The sequence below is a fragment of the Physeter macrocephalus genome, chromosome 20 (genome assembly GCF_002837175.3).
Source record: "Physeter macrocephalus isolate SW-GA chromosome 20, ASM283717v5, whole genome shotgun sequence".
NCBI lineage: Eukaryota > Metazoa > Chordata > Mammalia > Artiodactyla > Physeteridae > Physeter > Physeter macrocephalus.
In genome coordinates this window covers 60,462,858-60,479,711 of record NC_041233.1, presented here as the reverse complement: position 1 = coordinate 60,479,711, position 16,854 = coordinate 60,462,858, and the positions used below count along the sequence as shown (strand labels likewise).

At 41.0% G+C, this 16,854-nt stretch overlaps 1 protein-coding gene across 1 annotated transcript in view; it reads right to left on the bottom strand.

Moving 5' to 3' along the window:
* SORCS3 (sortilin related VPS10 domain containing receptor 3) overlaps positions 1-16,854 on the bottom strand; it is a 620,228-nt gene that overhangs the window by 208,084 nt on the left and 395,290 nt on the right. The window contains exon 5 of the mRNA XM_024121368.1: positions 8,882-8,955. Coding sequence (XP_023977136.1) covers positions 8,882-8,955 — 74 coding nt within the window. The remainder of the gene's footprint in view (positions 1-8,881; positions 8,956-16,854) is intronic.

The window sequence follows — 16,854 nt, the reverse complement described above, 5'->3', positions numbered from 1 at the left end:
AGTACTTGAGTTTTTTAGTGGTATTTTCTGGGCAGTGAAATTAGAAGGAATTATTTTCTTTTTATTTTCCTGCCTTTCCTTGAACGTATACAATAAGCTTGTATCGACTCTACAACCAGAAAAAAAGTAGTTAAATTGTGTTTGTGTCTTTTAAAAATTATTTTTGTAGTTTTGGCATTGCGTCTCCACCTTTTCCTACAAGCCTGAGACACTTCTGTTCCAGGACTCTTCTTGTCGAGAAGTTCTCTGGAAAGTTTGCATTTCTTCTTAAGGTCTTCCCTGCTTTACACCCTACTGTGGACTGAATTGTGCCTGTCCGCCCCCACCCCATGCCCCGCACCCCCGCCATTCATATGTTGAAGCCTTAACCCCCAAGGCAATGGTATCTGGAGATGAGATCTTTGGGAAGTAATTAGGTTTAGATAAAGTCATCACGGTGGAGTCCTCATCATCACATTAGCATCCTTATAAGAGGAAACACCAGAGAGCTAGCTTTTCCTCTCCACCATGTGAGAACACAGCAAGAAGGTGGCCATCTACAAGCCAAGAAGAGAGTCCTCTCCAGAAACCAACCATGCTGGCACCCTGATCTCGTACTTTCAGCCTCCAGAAGTGGGAAAAAATACCCTTCTACTGTTGATGCCACCCAGTCTATGGCAGTTTGTTATGGCAGCCTAAGCAGATTAATATACACCCCAACCCAACCTGGAGCAGAGCACTCTTAGATTAGATTTCCTCAACAAGAAAAAGGGTGATTCCACATGCCTGCAACCCTGTATCCAATCTATGTGTTAAACAGCCTCTGAGCCTTCAGTTGGATGCTTTCTCCTTGGGCTGCTCAGCTCAATATCCTTCTCTTTCTTCTCTCTCTAGGCCTCTCCCTGACCCTCCAATTCTCAGATTCCCTAGTCAAGGCTACTAAGCACAGCTCATTACTATCAATGTATTCAAGGTCCCCACTTCTTTATGTAGGGAACAAGCCCTAAATGGCAATCTGAGTTTCAGGAAGACTAGAGCAGTCAAAGTGCTTTACTGCACGTGGGCCTCTCCTGACCCCTCCTCAAAGGACAATAACCTCTGAAATCTCACCCACTGAGAACAATCAAATTTGCTCCCCTCTGAAAGTTTATTAGTGAGATTTGTCTGTCTCTGAGCTGAAGGACTTCTTCTCATGTCCTCCACATAATCATGAGGGTGGAATAAGCATTTGGAAGCCATGTGTCTCTAATTCCAGAGAAACCAGCCAAAAAGCTGGGGAAAGAAGAAATGGTGTTTCCATTTGTATCTTGGAATTTTTCTTACACTGAATTAGGTGAGTGGATGTGGTTATCTCTGAATTCTTTTTGACACACAGAAATCTTTTCAGATTTCCCAAGGCAGGGTCAAATATGATGCCTTCCCTTCACAGTAAAGAATTCACTTAAGTCTACAGCTACATATGTCCCCTTATTTCCCCTCCTTTGTAGAACTCATCTGTGCTAAGCATGATCACCACATGAGTCCAACAGGTCTTGACTTCAACCAAAGAGGTGAGTGTTCGATTTTTCTCAGTGCACTGGAATGATGACCATGTGTAGCTTTCGAACGCTGCATTTGCTTTCGGCATTAAGACAGCTCTTCCAAGGCCAAGGTGCAACCAGACATGCAGCATATGCGTGGCCCCCCTCAGCAAAGTAGAAACTGATTTCTGCTTGCAAGCTGAGCTTTCACATCTCCCCTCCTGACCCTGCATGTATTATTTTGAATGTAATGTATTTTTAAATTGCTACACCATTTAAAAAATGTAAGGGAGAGTTGAATTAAATATTATTTGTGGCGTACCCTGGTTCACAAAGGGCCTCTAAATCTGATTCCTTCCACGAGGTCGATGCCTAAATCCCATTATTTGAGATTGCAAATGACTGTGTTTGCAAAATTGTAGATGCACATTTAGACGCAGCTTCAAAAATTCACCCTGTAATGTTAACTTTGTTTGAAAAGACCTTGATTTTCCAGGAAGCAATCTCAAATTATTCTGCCTGTTCCTTAACTCTGTCTCTGCCATGCATAATGTATTAATAGCCAAAGGATGACTCGCCCTGTAGTTCTTCTGGAACCATAGTTTAGGAGCCCATCCTTGAAGCAAAACAGAATACATTCCAGAACAGGTGAGATCTATAGAGTTTAAACTGAAGTAAAGGTGTAAGAGGGTTCACCCAGCCACATTATCTCAAGGTAATCATGCCCCATTTTCACTTCCTGCTTCTCTGCCCTATGCTTTCCACCCTCACAGCTGCTACTAGGCTGAGCTGGGTAAGTCTAGGACTCAGACATATGGGATTTTTGTAAGGGAAATTAGCACTTCTCTGAACAGGAATGTGCACACTTGGCTCATGTGCACACACACACAAACACACACACACGAGGCAATAAACAGTATTCTCACAAAGCAAAATCCTGCCGTCAAAATGTAAAACAGAATAGAATAGAATGAAACAAGTTCAGAAAACCTCACTAAAAAACTTAGCAGCTAAAAACAACAAATATTTATCATCTCACTGTTCCTATGTGTCAGGAATCTGGGCATGACTCAACGGGGTGCCTCTGTCTCAGGGTCCCTCACAAGGCTTCAACAGATGTGCTGGCCAGGGCTGCAGACTCAGCTGAAGGCTTGAGTAGAGAAGGATCTGCCTCCAAGCTCACTCACATGATTGTTGGCAGGATTCAGTTGTTCCTCATTGGAACCAAGCTGTTGGCCTGAGGCCCTTAGTTCCCTACTGACTACTGACTATAACCTCCCTCAGTTTCTTGTCACACGGGCCTCTCCATTGGGCAGCTCACAAAGCAATTACAAGAATGCACCTAAGGGCTTCCCTGGGGGCGCAGTGGTTGAGAGTCCGCCTGCCGATGCAGGGGACACGGGTTCGTGCCCCGGTCCGGGAAGATCCCACATGCCGCGGAGCGGCTGGGCCCGTGAGCCATGGCCGCTGAGCCTGCATGTCCGGAGCCTGCGCTCCGCAACGGGAGAGGCCACGACAGTGAGAGGACCCTGTACCGCAAAAAAAAAAAAAAAAAGAGAATGCACCTAAGACAAAAACCACTGTCTTTTGGTAGCCAAATCTCCGAAGTGACATCTTATCACCTGTGCCACATTCTAGTCACTAGAAGCAAGTCACTAAATGCAGCCCAAACTCAAAGGGAGGGGACTATACAATGGCATGGTCTCCAGAAGACAGAGGTCATTGGGGGCCATTTTGGAGGCTGCCTGCCACAAGAATGAAGTAAGTATTAACTATAAATAGACTCATACTTGCACACGTTTTAGGTGTGAACATACAATAGCACAAAATTGATATCTTTAATGACAGGTGTCAAAGATACTCAAATGAATATATTCTGAGGTAATTATTCTCCTTTCAGTGGTAATTAAAAGAAAGTCATTAAACCCTAACAATCACCAATTCCCCCTCCTACATGTTCTAAGGGATATACAGCAAACAAAGATTGATTTCCTTGGGGGTGGGGTGAGAGTGATAGACGGAGAGGTAGAGGAGAGAGGGCAGGTCATTCTATACAAGAAAAGCTTATGATACTTGGGGAGGAAGGTGTGTGGGGATAGAGGGGTGCTCTGGAAGGGGATGTTCTGTGGACAATAAACCTCTGTGACTGAGAATAGTTTTAGAACCCATGGAAAGAGAAGGAAAAGTTGAGAAGGTAACTACCATGATGATCAAGATCTTGGAGAGACAGATATGGGCAAAGGATAGTTTTAGAAAGACTCACTGTGTGCTGTGTGATATAATGCTTCTTTGCAACCCCCTTCAAGAAAATGTTCAGTAAAAACCTACATTGCTCTAAAATGCTTTCAGGGTTGAATTTGGGTCATACAACTTGAATGTGACACTCTGTTGAGACTGGGGAAAACATAAATTTTTATTTGGGCTACCTAGGACACTGGTCCAAGAAAACAATCCTAGATATTAAGGAAATATGCATAAAATATTAAGCAAACTGTTATTTATGATAGTGAAAAATGTGAACATTTCCAATGTCCAATAAAAATAGAGTAATAGAGTACATAGCTTTACATAACGAAGAGTTGCATAGACAATTAAAATGTTGGTTATAAAGATTTTATAATAACGTAAAAATTGTTATAATAGCACATTAAGAGGGGATAAGGGAGATTATACAAATTCACATGCAATATGTTTAGGCTACACATTAAAGAGCATAGGCACACAAAAAGAGACTGGGAAAAACAAGAACGATGAAAGATTGGAAAGGAAATATTGCAATGAAAGGGATTTTTAGTCCATATCTTTCCTTTCTCCTTTAAAAGATATTTTCCTAGGACCTCCTATCTATACACACCAGGGAGGACACGTTTTGCTTTTCCATTCTCCCTACCCTCCCTCATGACCTTTCTGAAAGAAGAGAAAAGAAGCTGCTGGCAGAACCATCGCTAGAAATCTACAGTGAGTAAGCCACCTTAATCAAAGGACAACAGAGCCCATCCCGACTGTCCCTACACACCAGCCACTCTTCAGCCTGCAACCAGGCATCACAACAGCTCAAAGGAGCTGTCCACAAGGGACTCTCTCCATGAGCCCCCTAAAGTGGGCTGATCTACAACTTGTTCTACATCTATTGATTCTTATAGGGTTTTTTTACTCTAAAGACCAGTCCATTTTGCAACCCAAATACTCCAGAAAAGAGGTAAGAGTTTAAGTTTCTGGCACCTTAGTGTGTATTACTTTATCAGAACACTCTCCTGCAGTGACAGCAAGGAAGAAGAAATGGACCCTGATCTTTCAGGAGAGAGAACAATTAAAGGGAAGTTAGTAAGGAAGAGACATAGGACACATTCTATCTCTCCTTCAAGATATGGTACGACCAAATGCCATCAGGGATCAGAGGCACTTAGAGGCCAGTCCAGTTACACAGAGAACTCAGCAAGGCCTAGGATGCCTGTTCCCTCAATGAAAAAGAGTCCAGAAGAGGGTGAACACCTAGGGAGGGTGAGGGGCTGCAGAGGCAAAGCTGTGAACCGTCACAAGTATTCATATTGGATGTGCAGCGAAAACAATCCTCCCACAGCAGAATGTGCCTGCCTGTTAAATATCTTCCATTGGAAGAGTGGAAATACCATTCATTTGTAGCTCAGTAGGATATTAAAACAAAAAACAAAAACAAAAAAACCCACTTTTTCCCTACAATAGCTCTGCCCAAGCAGAGACTAGAGAAAGATTACGTTAGGCTACTTAGCCACTCTTGTGCTTTCCCTGCAAACTAAAATTGCTAAAGCAGTTGGGGTGATGAATGCAAGCATAATCGGCCTGTTAACCAGGTATCAAATGAGTGAAAAGGTCACATATAAAAGAGTTTTCACGTCAGTCTGATTCTCAGGGCATGAGTTTGATGGCCCAGTCACTCCATGGTGTAAGATTCCTAGGTGACCTCTCTTGATGGCATTAGAACAACTGGAATTCATAAAGAAAATTTTATCTCTAGATGAAGCTTTTATTATTGATGCTAATGAATATTATGCCCCATGCCCTGTCTAACCCATAGGCACTGTGGGGCACCAAGGAGGAAATGATTCCCAATGCATTTTCACAGCCATTACATTGATCATCACTGTAGATGGTCGATTCTTCTCCAGCACACTTGGCAGAAATCTTTTCTAAATCACAGTGTTCTTCCCCACAAGTCCCTTCTAGGTTGCTACTTTCCGCCAACTGAAGGCGACATGGGAGAAGAAACCTAGCATTCATGAAGGATCTATCTCTAGACATTTGAAAATCTCCAAATTATAGATAACAATATTTGAACAATATTTTTTTCTGGTTAGCATGTTCACTCTATTTGTCTACATACCGCAAGATAAAAGTCTTTTCTTTCAATGTCTTGTTTTGGGCATAACTGCCCTGCCCCCAGTGTATCCCCACCGTCCCTAATACCACTTCACCGTGCAGCAACCCTCCCAAAGAAGCAGCTGTAGGGCTTTGGGTTGTTGATTTGTTTTGTTTTTGCCACGTCAGAAGAATCATGACTCCAGAAAGAGTGGGGACAACAAAGTTAGGTTGAGATGTGGATTCTTGGCAGTAAATTAGACCCATTCGATTGTTATCAGATGTCCACAGGCAAACAGTCTCACTGGGAATGGGGTTCAAATTTGCGTCCCAGAAAAATGACAAATCACTTATGTGTCACAGTCTTCAGAACTACTGGTAAACACAGTATTTAAAGACATAACTTACAAATTATAAATCTGAAATGGTGAAATGAAATTGCCAAGAGTCCAATTCTGAGAGGATTATATCTGGTCCTTTCAATAAGCATATGAAACTGACAAGAAGAATATTGTTCCCATTGCATAGATGCGGAAACCAGAACCTGGAGAGGCGCTCTCTCAACCAAAGCTGAGCTCTACACCCTGAGAAATGCACACTTTGTCTTTCCTCAAGGAGATGCCTAGTCGATATTTCCTCTCCTAACCCATACAAGCCATGTCTCTCCAACATAAGCGCTTTGAACAGCCATGAATTCTGTCATTGGGGAAAAAAAAAAAAGGTCTGTGTAAAATGAGCTCTTCCTCTGCAACTCCTATGGCACCTAAAAGAATAATCACGGCAATTATACATCAGAAACGGAGAAGTGATAATTACAAAAATGGAATTTTCAGCTACCATTTGGCTAGCCAGCACAGGCACTAACTTTTATATTTCCCCATGGGGGCATATATGAAAGAAGCACAGAGTGGAGAAGAGGTGAAATACAACTGCCAGGACCTGGGGATTTATTCTTTCCGCTACACAAAGGAAGGGGGAGGCAGACAGCAACTGGAACATTCTCTTCTTGCTCTTTGCAGAACAAAGGAAAATGCTGCCCTTCATCTACTTAATTTCCTTCAGAAACAATGACAAGTCTTATCCAGTCTACTGTACTTTCCTTCTCCGTCAACTTGACTTCCTAGTCGGCTAACTGCCTTACCACCTCAAGAGTTTGTTTCAGAAATAGCAGAGAGCTACTTTTTTCTTTTTGAGGGACTTCTGAGTGTTGGCACACTGAAACTGGTCCATCTTAGCTGAGCAAAAAGGCCGTAGTTATATAGCTAGAACATCAGAAAAACAAATATTTCCGTTTTCTGCCTTTGTCTATTGAAAAAAATCTTAATTCTAAATAGGACCAAATAATAATTGTAATAATAGCTACAGACCAAATAATAGTTGGTCTGAAAAGGGAAAAACAACTGGGAAGAGCCAAGGTATTGAGTCAAAAGCAGTGATCCCAATATTCCCTTTTCTCTCCCAGTACTTCATGTATAATACGACACGGTTGATTTTCAGTGTACTTCAGCAATCATCATTTTAATTCTGGACAAAGTTCTATAGGTGCAGAGGGGACTGGGTGAAAACGCTGCTTCCAAAGATGTTGGTGTGGTTGTATATACATACAGGGATACATATACCTACATGACCACCCCCCCCCACACTCACCACCCCCGCCTTGTGGAAGGCCTAAATGGCCATCTCGTGACTTCTTAAGGGAACTGACTAAGGTATTTAAAAGGAGACATGGAAAAGGTACTACTTTCAAATACTGTTAAGTTTTTTCTCTTTTTAATTAAGCACATAATTAAACATATTATACACTTTGGTATATGCTTCCTACATATATTTGGCCATCATTTCTGCCGAAATGAAAGCGAGAGACAACTAAGAAGCATTTCATAGAGCAAGGAAGGGTAAAAGGTAAAATTATACCAAACCAAGTTTACTTTGCTACAACCAAGGTAATAACAGTATGCGTGTATTAAAAAAATACCAATTAATAACAACACTTGCCCCTTCTACAAGAGTAAATCTGTTCTCCCTGATAATACCAACTAAAATTTACAACATAATATATAGTTAATGAAGTATTTTCAATTAAAAAAAGAATGACATTTTCTGATTGGGGGAAGGTCTACTTCTCCATCTTAAACACGTATTCACTCTTAAAAAAGTTTTTCAAAATGTGCTCCACAGAAGTGGCTCTGAAGGATTCAGGTGTGACGTGAGAAAGGGATTCTGGAGTGAAATGAGTTTGGGAATCAGTGACTTTGTGTTTGGCAGCTTCCCTCCCTCTGGGCTTCTCCAGAGTCTTCAATATCTTAACGTGAGAGAGTGGCATAGACTTATATACACTACCAAACGTAGGGTGGATAGCTAGTGGGAAGCAGCCGCATAGCACAGGGAGATCAGCTCGATGCTTTGTGACCACCTAGAGGGGTGGGATAGGGAGGGTGGGAGGGAGGGAGACGCAAGAGGGAAGAGATATGGGAACATATGTATATGTATAACTGATTCACTTTGTTGTAAAGCAGAAACTAACACACCATTGTAAAGCAATTATACTCCAATAAAGATGTTAAAAAAAAAAAAAAAAACATATCCTAACGTGAATCCTGAGTCTCCAGGAGGGCAGAGTTAGATAACCGTTACCTAGTGTTCTTCAGACTACGTTTTCGGAATACTGTTCTTAGAATAGGTTCATAAAATATCTACTTTTTCCAAAAAGAAGGGAGACTAGTACATAGCTAGGAGCACCCCATCATGACCTTCTCATGGAGCTCTCCAGCCCAGGGCTTCTCACTTTAATATGCACATTAAATCACCAGGGATTATGCTACATGCAGAGGCTTGCTCAGGAAGTCTTAGCGGGGCCTGAGATTGTGCGTTTCTAACAAGTTCCCAGGTGATGCCAATGCTACTGGTCCGTGAACCAAACTCTGAGTAGCAAAGGGCTAGGACACGCATGACTTCAAGTGCTGAAGGTGTCCAGGAATTGTCCAGAGTGCTATGCTGTCTGATAATTCCTTATCCAAGAGGGTGGTGAGACTGAGAATGGAGCTTACCAGTAAAACCTGTTGGGTGTGATGCGTTCATGCATGAGTTGCCACCGTCTCCCAAAGTCCATGGAGCTGTAGAGCTGCAAAACAAGGAAGTGAGGAGACATAAGCATCAAGGGACACTGTTTAACAGAAATGCATGTGTCACCCTTCTGGAGATGAACATTCCAACCCATCAGAGTGCCTAATGCACTCAAGTAGGCATCCATTCTATCCAAATATATGAATATGACTGCGCTATGCTTATCATGGGGTCTTCTAACTCAATATACATCCAAACAACTGACGCTTTTGAGCTGAGCGTAAAACCATTTCTGATGCCATCCATGTCTCTCCTTTAGGGGTAAATTATATCTTCCTTTTTTCTTCAAATTCCAAGAAGTCTTTAGCTACATCTAAAACAGTTCAGCAACACTGAATATTTTAAAATATTTATTGAACAGCTCTTACATGAAAGGCACTCTGGTGGATATGAAGATAAGGAAGAGGTACATTCTGTGCTCATAGGAAAAGTAACACTCATAGGTAAAAATGCTCATCAGCTGATATCTGAGCCAATATTAAATCAAAATATTGTGCTCTTTCAGTTTTATCTCTTAGTGTCAAATAGAATATAATCTAAATAAAATGGTCTCTTCAATGCCACTAAGATACCAGGCTCATTCACACTCTCATGTCTTTGTAAGATGGCAAGGATAAGACTACTCTTGTGCCTAAGTGAAAATCACCTATCCGTGCAGGGCCAGCACAAGTGTGGCTTCCTCCACAAAGCCTTTTCTGACCTCTGGTCCACTCACTGTTCTTCCTTCTCAATTCACTCATCATTTGTTTCCACTGAGCACTTATCATGGGATAAAATATGTTTGTGTGTTTCAGATCTGTCTGTATAATTTAGTTGTATTTATACTCCCTGAATACATACAGTGTTCACTAAATATCTGTTGCCTCAATCAATAATTAAAACAGATAATAAAGATGGACAGAAACTCATGGAATGAGAAAAAACCCAGAAGAGCCCCAGGACTCTGGAAAAATTAAAAAAGAACCCTCTGAGAGGCCAAACGACACAGATTCCACGTTCTCTTATTTTATGAATGCAGAGTCTGAACCTTTTGTAACACATAAGGGAAAACCCAGCATCCCTTTAAGAGACTAGCCAGGAGTGTGGGGTTTATTTTTAATTGAATCAGACTGTGAATCAGACTGATGATAATAATAACATAATTAGTAATAATTAGTAATAATAAATATTATCATCATCATTATTATTAATGTTTGACTGTGTTGCTCTTTCACACATATTTCAGCCTTACAAGGACACTGAAGAGAAGGCAAGACAGTTATTACTAATGGAAACGCCTGCTCTCAAGCATTCTCTCATCCACCCAGACAGTTAACCACTCCCTCCCTGCTGGCATCACTGTGTTTACTATCAGCCTGCAAGAAGGGGCTCACAGTTAGCCATTACTGGTTGGCACACCTCTCCGCCCCACTAGACTGAGAGAGTCATAAGAGCGGCAGAGATCATGCCTTATTCACCTTTGTGAGTCCGCGGTTATACAACGCCTGGCATATAACAGAGGAGCACACAAACCTCCTATTTCACATTTAATGAGACTCAGTCTTGAAGAAGTTACAGTTTCGTCAAATGAACTAGGATTTAGGTTTTCTGAGGCCCTAGCCACCACCTCCTTCTATGGAATCACGGTGTCTAGTTTATAATGAGAATTCCATCATGTTTATATTTTTCCACAAATGTTTACAACTGGGAAAACTGAGCAAGGCAGAAGTAGGTGGTCCTCAAGTTTATAGAAATGGGGTCAGGTGAAGGGCATCCCTGTAATCACATCCCCAATAACTGTTTACCCACAGTGCTCTCCAGTGCACCACACCCAGGTAATGTTTCCATCTGTAAGTTTTGAGTCCATAATCTTAACAATGCACACAGAAATAATTTTTGTATGAACTTAAGGTAATCTCAAAAAAGCTTTGGGGGGCTTGGAGAAGTTTGGTCCCATTTCAGTTTCATTCAGGAAATATTACTGAACATTGGCACCATGAATGAACTACGTTCTTTAAAGTCTCTTTTTTGTCCAGTAAATGACAGATATGTTTGTGTGTGGTCGTATATATATATATATATATATATATATATATATATATATACACACAGACACACACACACACACACACACACACACATACATATAACTCAAAATAGTCTAAAAGGTAGTTAAAGAGATATATTAGCATTTCTATTTTATAGATGAAGATATCAATGCTCGGTTCTACAAAGTGATTATAGCAGCCATATGGAAAACCAGGACGTCTATGCTGATTTAGCAGATGCCAGGTTTATACTACACCACACCAACTCCACCAACTCTCACAGTATTTATTCAGACCAGGATCTTACTCTGTGAGTAAGTACCAACTACTATGTGTGTCCAACTCTGCACATGGGAAAAATAGGCAAAACTACTCCGACCCTAAAATATACACAAAGGTCTACGACATCAAACGGGAAAATGGGGTAAAGGCTAAGGCTCTAGAAGGTGAGAGATGGGAAAGAGAAACTGGGGTAAAAATGGAACAATGAGGCTTCCTTAAGAAATATATTTTGAGCTAGGCCTTTGGAAATGGGTGGTGTGGACCAGAGAGAAGGTGGATGGAGATTTCCTGGGTGGAAGAGACAATGTGGAGAAAGGTGTCAATATGGCTAAGGTCTTGAGCTTGGCTCTGGGGGAGCTTTTAAGAGAAAGGAGGGATGTGATAACAGTTGCTGGCCAAAAGCAGGTGGAGGTTGTCTGTCTGTCTGTCTCCCTATTCATCCATCCATCTATCTATTTGTGGATGTTTTTATATCTCTCTGTATGTATATTTATATTGGAGAGGGGCTTGGAAGGAGAGGGTTTGTGAGGACCAGACCACCCCATATGGGAAGAATATATCCACATAATTTATTGCAAGAACTGAGTATTCCATGCAGGGTTTTAAGAAATGGATCACTTTCTTTCCCATGGCATATGCTGAGACTTAAGACAGATGTTTCTCAATTAAATATAGGAGAGACGTTGGTTGGTGCCTTCTATAACCCAAAGATATCGATCAGACTCTCTGTCGGCCCTGCTTCCAATCTGAGCAAACAGAACCCCAAATTCCTTCAAATAAAACCCAGCACGATTGTGTCTTCCTCTGCTGCAAACTCTAGCAACAGGTCAGGCAAAAACCTTGAGGGTCACACCGACCCCTGGATCCCCCAGGGAAATCATCAGACCCTCCATCATGGAGGACGCTTGTCGTGGCAGAATGCCACCCACCACAGCTCCTGCTCGGGCGTACTGCTGGGAGAAGCATGGCTCCTCTCATCCCATGCTCTTCCCAACAGAAACAACTAGAGCTCAGTGCTGATCTGCCCATCCAAGCCTGTTCCACTTCCTGCCTCCCTGTCTCTGGTTTTGCTTTTTCAGCTTTTCAGTTTGACTGATGAGAGAAAAATCAAATTCAATTCTCTGCCTGGAGGCTGATTCAGATGAACAGAAAGAGCAGGCTCCTATTCATTAAGGGCCTTGGGTTAGCTACTTTGTCTCTCAATCTACAGTAAGTTGCTGAGTCTGAAATGAATTGTATTCTCCCACAAGCTGAATCTTTGCAGCCTGTCCATCCATTCATCCATTCATTCATTCACTAAAAGTGTATCAAACAACTACTATGCTTTAAGCACTGAACTAAGTGCTGGGATTACAAAGGTTAAAAATACCATGGATAGTAAAAGATAGAAATCCAGACAATTACACTGCCATGCATTATATGTCATAATATTAATACTGTTTATCTCTGCAATGGTAAGATTGTGGGCAATTGATATTTTCTTCTTTCGGTTATTGGGATTTTTAAAAAATTATTGTGAACATGTATTACTTTAGTAATTTAAAAAATGAAAACTCTGACACTGAAATAGAAACAAAGCACATACGCAATCACTCAATAGAAAGTGCTAGAAGATTGTTTAATGGTATGAAAATGCTCATTATATATTATTTATTTTAAAATATGTTACAAACCATGCATATATTGATGCTAATTTTATTTAAAGTATTGCATAACGTGAACTATATTAGAAGAGACTATGTCAAAATATTAGTAGTGGTTATCTCTGAATTGTGGAATGATGGGTAATTTATATACTTTTTAAAGCTTCCCATTATTTTTAGATTTCTTTACAATAGATATATATTATACTTCAATAGTAATAGTAGCCTATGGTTTATTCTATTTATATTTATGTAACAATAATGTTCTTTTTATAATGTACATGTTATATTTATTTATCTTTTAAAAGACCAAGAATTAAACTTGCAATTTTTCCATTGGGGAACTGGAATTAGACAAAGCAACATGGGACTTTCCATAAAATGGTATTTCACAGAGGTTATTATCATGGATAGTGGTGAATCCTTCCTTGGACAGAAAATGTATTAGCTCACGCAGTGTTTATGTAGTCCTGCATGGCTTCAACCCAAAGTGTTTCATGCAACATTAAAATAAAATCTATTTTCCAAACAATAAACATGTTTAAAACATTTCTTGTTTACACAAAGTTACACATGAGACGGTGTTCTCCTCCATATACTGCCTTATTATGTCCCCTCCCTTCAAGGATGTCATTCTTGGACTTTTACCAAAGAACAATCCAGATCCCCTTCTCTCCGTTCTTCCACTATATGTCAGGGTCTCATCTCTCTTAACAAGCACGTACTCAGTAGTGACATGCACACACAGCGCCCTAAATGAATCATCGGAACAGCTAGAAAATATGAAAGAGCACGCTCTTTTCCTTATTGATTCAGTTATTCGTTCCTTAATTATATCAGCCTGCCAGGGAAAAGCATGTGATAGCTGAAAAACTAAAGAGGCAATGTAATCAATGTAATATTCCACAGGAAGCACAACAAGTTGTGTCTGGAAAGCCTAAGTTCAAAGAATAATACGACTGCATTAGGAGGTTATGGGTTGAACTATGCCCCACACCCCAAAAAAAGATCTGTCAAAGTCCTAACCCCCAGTATCTCAGAATGTGACCTTATTGGGAAATAAGGTCTTTGCAGATGTAATCCAGTTAAAATAGATCAGGATGGGCCTTAATCCAGTATGACTGATATCGTTATAAGGAGATATTTGGACACATAGACAGACACAGAGGGAGGACAATGAGAAGACACCCAGAGAGAAGGCCACGTGAAGACAAAGAATTTTAGTGATGTATCTACAAGCCAAGGGATGCCAAAGACTTCTGGCAAATCACCAAAAGCTAAGAAGAATCGAAGCCTCCCCTGTAGGTTTTAGAGGGAGCATGGTCCTGCTAACACCTTCATTTTAGACTTCTAGCCTCCAGAATGGTGGGACAGTGGAATTCTATTGTTCCAAGTCATCCAGTTTGTGACACTTCGTTATAGCAGCCCTAGGAAACGAATATAGGCATCTTACGCTTGCTACCAGGAGTAATAATGACAGATCTGGCTACATTTTTCTGTTGCTTTCCTGCCTCCACTCCTAGTCAGTTAGTTGTAAGGCCAGAAGTCTTGTTTAGAGCCAGATTGTTGCATCTGTGGTTGAAAACCAAACTCTCATTTGCCTATATTTTTCTGTCCTGTGCATTTTTACCACACCCCTAAGGATATTTTCTAAGAATAACTGTGAATTCATATAGACCATATGGCAGTAACCAGACATAATCAGAAGGGGCAACAAACTATACATTTTATAGCAGCTTTTGGTATTCCAGCCAGATTCCCTAGAGCCAGCAGACCTCCCATGTAGAGGGAAGGACAGTTTGGAATACATTTATATAAAAGCTCTCACCTGTAGGCAAATTCAAACTTAGTGTGTAACTGTCCTCATTTTTTGCTCAAAACCCATGGAGTTTAGGTAGCATTCCACTGAACTATGGCCATGACGATCTTGGTCTTCCAAATAAAATGAGACTGGTTTCTGCTCAAAATAAGGTCTCTGTACCTTTTTCCTTGGTAGCCACAGAGCAAGTGGGAGGGCTTGGCTGGCTTATGCAGGGCTGCAGGAAGAATCCCCTGGGTTGTAGCAATATTTGTGGTAGGCAGGAGAGAAACCAGGTCACATAGCAACAAAGAGTTCTTTCCAACCTGTGCCTCTGGTTCCTTCCTCAGATATTCTCCAAAGAACTCCTTTCTTGATAACGAGGGGAAACAATTGAATCCAAGGTCCCTCTAAGCTCTGGAGATGTAGACAAGAACTTCTGTCCTCCGTAACCATTTTCCCTTTGCCCTTAGGAGTTATAAGGCATCTACACCATAAAGATATTTATAAGAAGACACAGACAGTCACCTAGTTATGCCATCCTATTGGAGATGGCAACATTTTTCTTCCCTTCTTGAAGATTTCTAGCCACAAAGATTCTCCCTCTCTCAGATGGTTTACATCATCCATGCCTTCATTTAACAAATATTGATCAAATGTCTATTAAGAACCAAGCACTGTTCTGTGGGTTTAGGATACATCAGTAAACCAAAAAGACAAAAAGTCTCTGCTGTCAGGGATTTTACATTCTAGCGGAAATCAAGAACTCAAATGCCCTAAAGTTCATTGTATGAATACGTGAGGGAGGGATAAGAAAAGCAGTACCACTATTTGTATTCTTTAGATACAGGCTCATTTTGCTGGCACTTAATGCACTAAGGAAATTTCTTTGCTTATCCAAGAAGAAGATTTTTCCCATTTTTATTGAAACACTTGATAAAAAGCTATCTTCTATTTTCCTGCTTTTAATAGAGACATGAGTTCAAAAAGTGTTTCACTTTCCTCTTAACTCTAAGAAAAACACCATACAAGTCTGATAACGTTTGGCAGATGAAATTTCCCCACAATGCTGGGTAGAAGCAGGGAGTCCAGAGAGCTCATGCTACCTCAAAAACTGGGCTCAGCTGTTCCCTAGCTGGACAGGAGTGCTGAGCCAGTGTGGTCAGGCTTTAGAACTCTGAAGAGAGCCTGAAAATTCTGATTTTTTTGGGGAAATCTCCAGATTTTTCAATTTTGGCAAAAATTGAAAAATTTAAAACATACTGCAGGACAAATCAGATGTGTCTTAATCCAGATGGCCAAGTGCTGCCAGAGGACCACCAATTGGCGATCTGAATATCCTAGCGGAGACCTACAACTGCCTGCAGGAGACAGTGGGACTATTTGACCTTCAAGTAAGATTGCCAGATTTAGCATATAAAAATACAGAATGCTCAGGGAATTTGAATTTCAGATAAAAAATGAACAATTTTTTTGTGTAAGTGCATCCTGTGTAACAGTAAGGATATGCCTATATTTCTAAAACGTTCGTATTTACCTGAAATTCAGAGTTAATTACATGCCCTATATTTTATCTGGCAACCTTGCCTTGAAGCCCCTCACATTCCATCTCTAAAAGTCTGAATTATAAGATGCAGCCCCTTATATCGGGCTTCGTTACTCTTTGACCTTGGAGGCCCCCAAGTGAATAAAAGAATCTCAAAATTACTGTAAATACTCCCTGTAATCAGTTAAGTCGAACCATTTCACTCAATGTATTTAATGTTAATTGAGCATTAGCATGGGCTAAGCTCAGCACCAGATATGATGACACAAAGGTGAAGAACACAGGGTTCCCTGCTCTCTAGATGAGAAGACAGATGTGTCAGCAGGTACGTGCAACACGACACAAGGAAGCCCCTGCCAAAAGACGCAGAGGAGGGCTAGGAGAATTCAAAGGAAGGAGTGGTCAGGTCTGCTGGTCTTGGCACTGGGCCAGGGACTGAGTCAGAATGGATGAGTAGGAGCTGGCCTGAAGGGCAAGTTCCCCCCAAAACATTGCAGCTAACAAAGGTGAAGATTTCTAGACATTAGAAAAGATGTTGGAAATAAAACAAACATTATCTCATCCTCCTACAAAAGCACAACTCATTTGGCCGTGGATCAGT